Source organism: Melanotaenia boesemani, chromosome 6, assembly GCF_017639745.1.
Source record: "Melanotaenia boesemani isolate fMelBoe1 chromosome 6, fMelBoe1.pri, whole genome shotgun sequence".
In the NCBI taxonomy this organism is placed as follows: domain Eukaryota; kingdom Metazoa; phylum Chordata; class Actinopteri; order Atheriniformes; family Melanotaeniidae; genus Melanotaenia; species Melanotaenia boesemani.
In genome coordinates this window covers 2,505,971-2,518,483 of record NC_055687.1, presented here as the reverse complement: position 1 = coordinate 2,518,483, position 12,513 = coordinate 2,505,971, and the positions used below count along the sequence as shown (strand labels likewise).

The 12,513-nt window shown below is 44.9% G+C and overlaps 1 protein-coding gene across 4 annotated transcripts in view; it reads left to right on the top strand.

The window, feature by feature from the left end:
• Positions 1-12,513, top strand: part of adam15 (ADAM metallopeptidase domain 15) — a 46,451-nt gene that overhangs the window by 2,208 nt on the left and 31,730 nt on the right. For all 4 annotated transcript variants that reach the window (XR_006010658.1, XM_041987076.1, XM_041987078.1 and 1 more), the window contains exons 3-5: positions 10,006-10,082; positions 10,180-10,258; positions 10,343-10,419. Coding sequence is in view for 3 of the 4 variants with exons in the window: in XM_041987076.1 (XP_041843010.1) it covers positions 10,006-10,082; positions 10,180-10,258; positions 10,343-10,419 (233 nt within the window). In the remaining variant the exon portion in view is untranslated. The remainder of the gene's footprint in view (positions 1-10,005; positions 10,083-10,179; positions 10,259-10,342; positions 10,420-12,513) is intronic.

Below are 12,513 nucleotides of genomic sequence, written 5' to 3'. Positions count from 1 at the left end.
GCTGCAGCGCTTCAGGTGTCACGTGATGCTGGAGCTCAGATCGTGAGTCCCATGGTTCTAAATTCAGAATAAAATGAGTCGGATTAGACGGAGAATGTTCCTTCTCTTCAACCTCAGGTTCCCGCTACGTTCACACTGCGGGTCTTAACGCTCACTTCTCATTTACTTACGCGGTTGTTTACGTTCTAATCAGGAGCGTGACCTTAACACTGTAAATACGATTAATTCTTCAAAAACATGTTAAAAAAATTAACGCCTTAGGCCGTTTGAATTCCAAACAACGTGGAACCTTTGTCAGTGCTCGAGTTCCTCGTACACCAATTACACTGGTGCACACCTCAGAGCTCGGCTAAAACGTTAGCAACTGTGGCGCTACATGTAGCCAGCTTTCAGACCCCTTTGTGACAAATCTAGAGACTTTTTGTGGTGTTATTGGAGACTTTTGGAAACTGAGGTGAAACCACGTTTACTTCTCAATGAGCAGCGCTTCCGCAGGCCCCTCCCCCTTCCACAGGCCCCTCCCCCGTCCATTCACTTCCCGCTTCAGAGCAGGAGACGTTCCCAATGCTCCAGGACCAGACTGGAAGCTGCTGGCTGATCCCGTCCTGGCTTACCTTCAGATATTAATGCCTGTTAATGAAGCGTGTGGAGGAAAACAAAGAAAGTTAAAGTTCTCACAGAATAAAATAACAGATACAGACATTAATACTGAAACTCTATTAATGTCTGGAAAAATGTATTTAATTGCTTTTCAATTCCAAACAGTAGAAAAAGAAATAGAAAATATCCCAAAACTGAACAGAGCTAAAGTTAAAGATGGATTTTAAGTCCTTTAACCAGCAGCTCCAGCTGTTCTCAGGTTAAAAGTCGACAACATGTTACAAAACTTTAACGTTCAAAAGGTTCATCTGTTGATACTGTATTGTATCAGCAGAGGGTCAGTAAACGCAGCATCTAACGTACTTCTACATGCTGTTCTAAATCATCTCTACCATTCTACGACTGAAGTTAAACAGCCGACATTGATGAAGAAACTCTGATAAAACGGACATTTATGGTAGCAGCAAGACAGAAAAGCCGATCAGCTGATCACCGACAGCCGCCATGATTCACGAAACAACATAGAGGAGAGGGAGGAAGCAGCTGCTGCACAAACAGAGACGACCAGAGATCCTCTAGAGCCGCCATGTTGGTGCAGGATTAATTTAAAGAAGAATGCCGGAAAAGTGCAGGTGTGGTTCATCTTTTCCATCTGGTCCACATCTCGCCGTCCTAACGGAGAAATGACGGATGTATGAGGCTCATCATGCCTTAAAAATATTAACACAATTAATTACATAAATGAGTTACCACTATTATTTTTGACAGCCCATATTTATATATATATAAACTATAACATTTTCCTTCCACTTCTCTGCTCTGGTTCATGCATAATCTTTTAATGGAAAGCGATGATATTTAGGGATCTTCAGGATTAATTCATCCAGGTGTTTAATACTGTGGTTAATTGTGAAATCAGTGATCATAATCTCTGGAGTCAGAAGGATGAAGATGTTGAGGATGAGTGTGTTTCAGCTCGGCCGTTTTCCACCGTGAGACAATGGACTGGAAACTTCCGGAGGCTCCGAGCATTCAGGAGAGGTCTGAGCAGGAATCTGGCTCTTAACATTCCTCTGCCAGGCGTCTCAGCTTCCTCCTGGTCTACAGTCGGAGCGCTTGAGTGGTCCGGAGGGAAGGAAGCCGGAGCGCTTTCACCAGGAGCTTCCTGCAGGAACGCTGAGCTCTGACCGCAGGAGGAGGAGGTGTTAGAGGACCAGCACTTCCTGTGCAGCTGACACAAGCTCTGACATCATTTCGTGTAGAAACCCCACCTCCCCTCCAGCTCCACCCTGTGAGGAGGAAACAGGATCCAGGAGGAGAAAGGGGGAGACTGTGTCTTTGGGGAATTTATTATTCCAGAAGAGCATCAGTCCCTGAAGCTGTTTATTACCAGGAACTACATGGACCAGTCGGACCACATCCTGTGGGGGACGATGGGGACAAAGATGTCGTTCTGCTTGGACTACAAAGTGAAATCAAATCTGATCTGATTTGAAGTTCTAGGTTTACTTGTTTTTGTATTAGTGCTGCGGTACTAGAAGGTGGACCTGATGAAGAGGACGACCCGGTACTAGAAGGTGGACCTGATGAAGAGGACGACCCGGTACTAGAAGGTGGACCTGATGAAGAGGACGACCCGGTACTAGAAGGTGGACCTGATGAAGAGGACCACCCGGTACTAGAAGGTGGTCCTGATGAAGAGGACGACCCGGGACTAGAAGGTGGTCCTGATGAAGAGGACGACCCAGTTCTAGAAGGTGGACCTGATGAAGAGGACGACCCGGTACTAGAAGGTGGTCCTGATGAAGAGGACGACCCGGTACTAGAAGGTGGTCCTGATGAAGAGGACGACTCGGTACTAGAAGGTGGTCCTGATGAAGAGGACGACCCGGGACTAGAAGGTGGTCCTGATGAAGAGGACGACCCAGTTCTAGAAGGTGGACCTGATGAAGAGGACGACCCGGTACTAGAAGGTGGTCCTGATGAAGAGGACGACCCGGGACTAGAAGGTGGTCCTGATGAAGAGGACGACCCAGTTCTAGAAGGTGGACCTGATGAAGAGGACGACCCGGTACTAGAAGGTGGTCCTGATGAAGAGGACGACCCGGTACTAGAAGGTGGTCCTGATGAAGAGGACGACCCAGTTCTAGAAGGTGGACCTGATGAAGAGGACGACCCGGTACTAGAAGGTGGTCCTGATGAAGAGGACGACCCGGTTCTAGAAGGTGGTCCTGATGAAGAGGACGACCCGGTACTAGAAGGTGGTCCTGATGAAGAGGACGACCCGGTACTAGAAGGCGGACCTGATGAAGAGGACGACCCGGTACTAGAAGGCGGTCCTGATGAAGAGGACGACCCGGTACTAGAAGGCGGTCCTGATGAAGAGGACGACCCGGTTCTAGAAGGCGGTCCTGATGAAGAGGACGACCCGGTACTAGAAGGCGGACCTGATGAAGAGGACGACCCGGTACTAGAAGGCGGACCTGATGAAGAGGACGACCCGGTACTAGAAGGCGGACCTGATGAAGAGGACGACCCGGTACTAGAAGGCGGACCTGATGAAGAGGACGACCCGGTACTAGAAGGCGGACCTGATGAAGAGGACGACCCGGTACTAGAAGGTGGACCTGATGAAGAGGACGACCCGGTACTAGAAGGTGGTCCTGATGAAGAGGACGACCCGGGACTAGAAGGTGGTCCTGATGAAGAGGATGACCCGGGACTAGAAGGTGGACCTGGTAATGTGGGGCGTGAGTTACGACATTGAAAACCGGTCTGATCTGGTCTGTCAGTTCTGTTCTATCTGCAGACTGACTCAGGAACAGGTTTTTACTGGTCCACGTCGGTTTAAATCTACTGAAAGCTGATCAGACTAAACGGGAACTAAAAGACACAAACCACCTCTGCTCTGCTAGCTGAGCTCGTTTTCCCTCCCTCCTCTTCCTCCTCCTCTTCCTCCTCTTCTTCCTCTGTTGTGGTGGGCGTGCTCAGCCTTGCCCACAGCTGCTGCAGCTGTGACATCATCTGGAGTCTGGGCGAGAGACATGACCTCACCACAGGGAGAGAGAGGAGGGAGGATGCTGCGAGGAGGTGGGGTTCTGGTGCTGTTTGACTGGAAGGTTGCTGGTTTGAAACCCTGACACCTTTTACCAGGAGGTGATGCTTCTGTTAAAACATGGTGATTTATTTTAGTTAAAAACCAAATTAAAAAAGGCCACAGTGAATATTTATTTTATAAAAAAATAAATGATTGAAAAAATGGAATTCTTTTTAATAAAATAAATATAAATAAAAAGTATAAAAGAAGAAGAGGAAGAGAGTAGATTTACTCTCAGCATGAACGTTCCTTTTATTAGTTTTTCAGCTCTAAAGGGTTTTATTCTCTTTGCTTTCGGTCTATGAGGCTCGCAGGTCCCTCAGGTCGTCGGGTTATTTATTCCTAAGGTGGGGATAAAAACATGGTGAGACATCCTTTAGTTTTTAGGGTATCACCTGTGGAACGACCTTCCAGATGACCTGAGAGCAGGTGGGAATGTTGATGTGTTTAATGGAAACTTCAGACCTTCCTTTCTGGGAACGTCGTCTTCATATTTACTGTTTTAATAACATTTATTTCTCATCCATTTTTTATGGTCTTTCATACCAATTTCCTTTCTATTCTTCTAGTGTTTTATTTTATCTTATTTTATTTTGTTTTTATCTTTATTTTATTTTTTTATCCATTTTATTTATTTATTTTTTTGGTCAGTTTAACATCTGTTATTTAAACTCCTGTGCCATTAAGTAAGAGTTAGGACAGCGACGTTACTTTATGTGTGTGTGTGTGTGTGTGTGTCATGTATGGGTGTGTGGACGTGACTTTTTGTGGTCTAGTGGACTATTAGGGATAAGATGTTTTTAATCTAAAGCACTTTGTAAGGACATTTTTGTATACAAAGTGCTTTATAAATAAAGTTTGATATAAACATAAATATATATAAAATATGTTCACCTGGATCGTCCTCAGAACACATAAATATCAGCAAAGCGTCACAACTGGGTCCAGAACCAGGACCAGAACTGGGTCCAGAACCAGGAAGCTTCCTGGGATCCAGACCTCTTTTCCTCAACCAAAAGAAGTGAAACTGGTTTAAACTCAGTCAGAAAAGACGTCAGCAGGTCGGACGGGGCCAGCTGGTTCTGGGCGGGAAGAAGTTAAATGTCACTGTGTTACACTGCTTTCAGTATTGTTTCCCCCCATGGAATGATGGGTGTTAGCCACAGTTTCCACTGACTGAGAGAAGAATTACTGCAGTAGATTGGCTCAGAATAGACTCACATAGTTCTCAATCTGTGGTGCGCATACCACTGATGGTCCTCTAGAGCTAGCATTGGGACATAATTTTTATAAGCACAAGTTATTCGCTCTGATTAATAAGATTATTTCTGCAAGTCAGTTTTACAGCTGCAATACTTTTGTCCCACATTTTACACACCTACTCAAGAACCAATCAGGTTTCTCTAATCTATAACCAATCACAGAAGGACATAAGGTTTTAGCTTTATTGTTGTTATAATATAGAAAAACGCCAGAAAATAGGGTTCATATAAAAAATGTCAAATAAAATGGTTATTTAATACAATAAAATAGAAATAAAAAAATCACAATACAGTAAAATGTCAAAACTGTCTGTGTATATGGATCTAAAACAATATGTACAAAATGTGCAGAAATAGGGTTAACCCTTTAAAGCCTGACACATGAAAAATGGGGAGAAAAGTACATTTTTTATCTGAAGTCTTTATTTGGCCCTTTAACAAAATGTGAGAAAGTATCAAAAATAATTTTTGTATATTTACCGTTTATTTATTACCTTGTGATGTAGAAATTATTGTAGTGCATTATTGTGTTAGTACTGTATTGTATCCACCAGGCGGCAGAAGACAAGTATGAGATTGTGTTCAACAGGATTTTGAGCAAAGTTGTTACCATAAAGTGATGCAAAAGGTCTCAGAAACTGTATGTATATGAAGCGTATGGCATTAATGAGTTAAAGGGAACAGTGCAAATGTGTATTTTTGGCCCAATATGTTAATAAAGTAGGTTAAAAAAGGTAATTATCAGATCATATAAGTAAGCTACCAAACATGGTGTGGTGTCCACACCCCTCACCAGCTGAACTGCTTCAACCTGCTGCAGTGGACGAGCCTCCTGAACCCTGGGTGGGAACCCCACAGCGTTATGAGGGTGATCGAGAGACTTGTGGCCCCTTCCTCACCAACTGCTCTCCTCTGTTTGCCCTGCGGCCCCACACCTTCGCCAGTTAGCGCTTGTCATCAACCACCCGACTGGCAGAGCTGGACTGTGGGGAACAGCTGAGTGGGAGAGGTGGTCTCGAGCCTCTGCTTCTTTTGACCTGTGAGCGGCTGAGCGGCGCAAGGTTTTCGGAAGAGTAGTTCTGAGACTGCAAGATGACTGATGGCACTGAAACAAGGCGAGCGAACAGTGGCAGATTACTCAATCGATTTCAGCATCAGAGCCAGCTAAAGCAGTTGGAACAGCTCAGCCCTGTGATGCCTTCCTGGTTTCGTGTGACACCCCCATCACCTTGGACGGGATGGTTGATTTAGCCATCGAATCCACAAATCCAAATCCAATCTCTGGCTCTATTGTGGGGCAGCGGGACACAGCATCGCCAGCTGTTCAGCAAGTTCAGTAAGTAGGTGGAGAGACCCTGATGAGTCTCTCCTTTGCCTCATCTGGTTCCTGCTAGAGCCTCGGATGGACACATCTTGGGCACCGTCACGCATCAGACCTCTCCTGTCCATCTGCTGCTTTCTGGTAATCATTACCAAACAGTCCAGTTCCACATCCTGAGCTCTTCTTGCCTGCCACTCATCTTGGGGTATCCATGGCGCCGTCTTTACAACCTTCACATTGACTGGGCCACTGGGGCCATTTTGGAGTGGAGCTCCTTCTTCACCAAAGGTCACAGAGACTTACATCAACGACTCCCTGGCTGCCGGCGTCATTCGTCCTTCATCTCCAACTTAAGCAGCCTTCTAGACCCCCAAAGATTGGTTCACCTCATCGCCCATTCTTCAGGGGCTTGACCCTGGACAGCAGGTTGTGGTTGAGGTGGATGCCTCAGATGTTGGGGTGGGGGCCATCTTGTTGTAACCCTCTGGCACTGAAGACAAGCTTCATCCTTGTGCCTTCTTCCCTTAACGTCTGTCCTCTTCTCAGAGAAATTATGACGTTTGTAACAGGGAACTGTTGGCAGTTAAGATGGCTCTAGAAGATCGGTTCCATTGGTTGGAGGGAAACAAAGAGCCTTTTCTTGTGTGGACAGATCACAAGAACTTGGAGAACATACACTCAACCAAGAGACTGACCTCTTGTCATGCCCGCTGGTCCCTGTTTTTTGCCCATTTCAACTTCACCGTCTTGTACTGTCCAGCCATGCTCACCTTGCAGCAATTTCTAACCGCTGTAAACCTGCTCAAACTGCCTTAATAAAGAGAAAACTGATTAATTTGTGCTGCTTTTGGGTCTTCTCCACATCCTTTACAGTATATTAAGGTGAAATCAGCAGTATTCAATTACCCAAACAAGTAGAATGTTTTCTAGTACCTCTAGCAAACATTCTTGGTTTTCCAAAGCATGTTAGCTGCTGAAGTCCTGCAACTAATCGTTTGTTTGATCCAACCTTTTAAAACCCAAAAAAATCTCTAGACAACAGACAGGTCATCATGTCCAATGTCTGCTACAGCTTCACTCTCTGAACTGAGCTCAATATCTCCAATAACACAGCTGGTCTGCTGCAGGTTTACTGGTGCAGCAGTGAAAACGGTCCTCCCTCAAATAGTTTCCTGCTGCAGGTTTACTGGTGCAGCAGTAAAAACGGTCCCCCCTCAAACAGTTTCCTGCTGCAGGTTTACTGGTGCAGCAGTGAAAACGGTCCCCCCTCAAACAGTTTCCTGCTGCAGGTTTAATGGTGCAGCAGTGAAAACGGTCCCCACTCAGTTTCCTGCTGCAGGCTTACTGGTGCAGCAGTGAAAATGGTCCCCACTCAGTTTCCTGCTGCAGGCTTACTGGTGCAGCAGTGAAACGGTCCCCCCTCAAACAGATTCCTGCTGCAGGTTTACTGGTGCAGCAGTAAAACGGTCCCCCCCACAAACAGTTTCCTGCTGCAGGTTTACTGGTGCAGCAGTGATAACGGTCCCCCCTCAAACAGTTTCCTGCTGCAGGCTTACTGGTGCAGCAGTGAAAATGGTCCCCACTCAGTTTCCTGCTGCAGGCTTACTGGTGCAGCAGTAAAACGGTCCCCCCTCAAACAGATTCCTCCTGCAGGTTTACTGGTGCAGCAGTAAAACGGTCCCCCCTCAAACAGATTCCTGCTGCAGGTTTACTGGTGCAGCAGTGAAAACGGTCCCCCCTCAAACAGATTCCTGCTGCAGGTTTACTGGTGCAGCAGTGAAAAAGGTCCCCACTCAAACAGTTTCCTGCTGCAGGTTTACTGGTGCAGCAGTGAAAAAGGTCCCCACTCAAACAGATTCCTGCTGCAGGTTTACTGGTGCAACAGTGAAAAAGGTCCCCACTCAAACAGTTTCCTGCTGCACCATGTTCCCATTGATCTGACAAATGAGATCTGAAATAATTAAACCCAGCTTTTAGGATGAACCGGTTTACCACCCAGATCTTGTATTTAGTTCCAAATCCAGCATAACTTTTATCTTCAAAGATCAGAAACTGGCTGCTGAAGCTCATAAATGAGCATAGAAATAAAATTAGTAAAACGTCTCATGTATTTTTTAATTTTTATTTATTTATTTCTATACAAACAGAAATCTATTTTTATGCTTTCACACTTTGTGACTGGAGCAGCTAATTTCCAGGAAATGTTAAAATATTTCCCAGAATGTGTAACATGAAACCACAGATTGTTACTTCCAGAAAACCAAGATGATCCAGCTGTCAACTTCTGGCTGCTGATTGGACCAGTCCAAGACCTGAATGCTGCTGGATGTCAGAGACCGACCCGCCCAATTGGACTGAACATGACTCAGCCAGCAAACACCCCTCCCCCTCCATCCTGCTGCACAATGATCGGACTCCACCACAGGACAAAGTACAGGGAGGGTGGAGAAAACAAACATCCCTCAGAGGGGAATTCTGCTGGCTTTAAAGGAATAATTTCATTCCAGTCCAAACCTTGGGTCCGTTCTTACAGGAGGAGGGGCTCAGATGTTTCTGAAGGACTGGGATCTGCTCCTCAGGCTCCTGCCAGGTGGGGGTCAGGATGTGGTCTCAGGGTCCGGAGGAGCTAACAGATCAGCGTGGGTGCTGCTGCAGAGAAGCCATGACACAGAAAAACAGAAAAGAAAAACGACACGAGAAACTTTGGCTTCAAATCCAACCGTTTGATCACAGTACGCGTTATAAACGTCACCCTCACACATTTAATCATTTCCTGTTCGTACAGATCGTTATGCATGTGCTCAGCTTGTATGATCATCTGAATAAGAACAGATAATAGATTTAATTTACACACACACGTGTATATATATTTATATACACACACACACACACACATGTCTGATCCAATTCCAACTTGTATGTAAAACATGAATTTTTGCACAATAGCAGAAAAAAATCTTCTCAAAAGCTCAGATTAATATTTGATTCCATTTTTTGCTCATTGCTCAGCCATCTGCAGTCCTAATCAAAAATACCAAATACATAATTATTTACATTATTTCAACAATTATGTCAATTTTATTTCAGCTGAAAAACGTTTTTACAGATGCAGATGTTAAATAATAACAGTTAAATAAACGGCCAACATGGTGGCGTTGAGTCATCTAAAGCTGCTTGACCCGAAGTTCCTCACAGAGCGGTCGCACGTCAGTAAAAGCCGTCTCCACGGTCATCAGCTGGAAGACGGGGGGACACACTCCTTCACTTCCTGTGCAGCTGAGGGAGAAAGCAAGGAGGTGGCGAACAGGAAGTGTCCCTCTTCAAAGAAAGGCTCCATTAACGAGCAGGAAGACGCCCTGATTGGATAACCATTTACTCAGCCTGCCTCCACAACGTGGAGGAAACGCACAGATCCGGAAGGACGGCGTTCTAACCGAATCCTCCTCCAGGAGATGAGCTGCCGTCTGATCGCTGCTCAATAAATAAAAGAAAAAAATAGTATTTTATATTTTAATTTATGCTGCACCCCATTTATTAATGTGTGAATTTCTAAGTTAATTCACTCCAAGAAATCAAAACGAAGAGTAAATAATAAAAATAAACAGAAATGTATTTTAAAAAATCTAATGAGAATATTCTGGTAGTTATGGAAAAACTACAGTAATTATTTGGGAAGAATTAATCAGTAGATGATTTTTAACAGAATTTAAATGTTTTATTTTCAGGACGGACACCCGGACAGGCTGCAGTGTGGGCTGGAGGTGGGAGGAAGACTCTTCCTGCTGGACCTGGAGAAGAACCAGTGAGTCTGATTAACGCTGTGACATCATCACATGATCGAGCCAATCAGACGAGACGTGCTGCCTCCGTGTTTTCTCATGATGTTTTCCTCTCTGCAGCGACCTGCTGCCCAAACCCCCCAACGTCTTCTACTACCTCCCCGACGGAACCGGAGTGTCTGTGACGGCCAACCCTGTGGTGAGTCAGTGAACGCACCGCGGCCTGTCAGAGCATCGCTGTTGTGTTTTCCAGCTGTGACAGATGTGTATGTGTGGCCTGCAGACTCACTGTTATTACCATGGCAACGTCAGAGGATTCCCGCAGTCCAGAGTGGCTCTGAGCACCTGCTCCGGACTCCGGTCAGTAAATCCGACTCACAGAAACACATCAGGACTACACACTCACCGTTTCACAAAGTCCCTTAACTATTACACTTATTTCCAATTATAATAAAACAAATCTTTCATATTACATGTTTATTTAACAGGGATAAATACAAAAAACGTGTAGTAAATGTCATGCAGACGGGTTTCTTCCAAGGCTGATCCCCTGCAACCCCAAACCATCAGAAAAATACTGTAACAAAAAACCCACAAATAACAAGGCTGCGTACCGCGCTGAGGAACATTAACCGGCGACTGTGTAGGTCCCACAACCTGTTCTTCAATGTGGACCAAGGAGGCTGTGATGGACTACAGGGTGTCCGAACAACCACACCACCTTCCTGTGCTTCAGGAAGCAGAAGAATTAAATCTGGTTATGCTGCAGAAGCCTGACCACACAGACGTCGTCTCACTCTGAATATCTGACCCTGTTATTCATGTCTGATGAATCATCGTCAGTTCAGCTCGGTGGAACCAGCAGATGAGTCCGGCTCAGGAGGACGTGGCTCTGTTTAGACCACTCTGGTTTCCGAACACTCTTCCTGTTGTAAAAAATATCACAAATTTCTGCTGACGTGGCCGAAAAATCACCCCCAGCTCCCGTTACTCATCAGAGGACTTCCTGCCCTCATTTAGACCAGAGAAGAAGGAGAAATACAGATCCCTGATTGTTAAAAAAAAACACATTTTAAACCTAAAAGCTTGAGTCCAGAGTCCAGGATTTCCAGTTTTTGTGTTTCTGGGTTGTCAGCATTCTTCTGCAGGTTCGACTGATCCGATCAGTCAAAGCCACCTCTGACCTGCCGGAGGATTACTGGCTTTATTTACTGCCCATGTGAAGAGAACGGGTCCAGTTTTTGGTTTTTCAGGTGCTCTGCAAACAGAAACTGCAGTGTGCCCAGATTACAGAAGACAAAGTTCACACAAAAACCAGAAACCTGGTTCAGTTTCACCACAAAACAACAACAAAGTCATTTATTTACCGGCAGAAATCTGTGTCACATTGAGTTTTAGGTCATCTCAAACATTTATAGAATAGAAATAGAAATACGTTATTAATCCCTCTGGAGAGTCTTCAGGGAAATTTGGGTACCAGCAGCAATACAACACCATCTTCATCATACCATTTCCTGGTATGATGAAGAGTTCCAGGTGGATTCTGTGATGGAGAGAAGACCAGGTCTCCAACCATGGCCTTCACACTCGCTGCTTCACATCTGGCATTAGCTTCTCAGATATTCTCTTTGGTTCCACGTTACTGTGGATGTATGAATACCTGCTCTAGTAGAAAGTTTTATATCTTCCCCGATAAGAGGATCTGATTGTACAGCAAGGGGCCAAAGAAACATTAAAACCCACAGAAAAGCTGCACATCCCAGACGCCTGGACAGGAGGACCTCTAAACGCTACTTTCCATGCCCCACCTCGCCTATCCTTCCCTTTTAGAAACCTCCCCAAGGACCAGGATCAGGAGACAAAACAGAAATGCCCAGAAGAGAATTGAAAGTAGAATAAAACAGATGAAATGTAAGAAATAAAAGTTCCAGTATGAAGAATTAACAGTCAAAATATTAAAGTTTTAATGTTGATTTAAAGCTGCAGAGTTTCAGCAGACCTGCAGTTTTCTGGGAGTTTGTTCCAGAAACTGAACGCTGCCTCCATGTTTAGTTCTGACTCTGGGAACAGGAAGTAGACCTGACCCTGAGGGACCTGGTTTAACCAACCAGAAGATCCTGAAGGTAACAGAAAGGTAGAGACCTGTAAGGGCAGGGTTCCAGTAGTCTAGTAGTCCTGCAGACTCATTTAAATACCTCTGTATTGTAATCTGTACAATATCCAGTCTGAGCAAAGTATACTGCAAACACTAGCATTGTTGTACCTACTTCCTTCCTTTTTTATACGTGACAGTTTATATTTTTATATTGTTTTATGCATTGCACTAAAAGCACCGTACTTTTCGTTGTGCTCGTTGAAAATAAAGCAAATCTGAATCTTTAGTGTTGTTTAAGTGATAGCAGGCCGACTTCACGACCATCTTAAAGTGATGCTGAGATATAGGTCAGAGTCCAG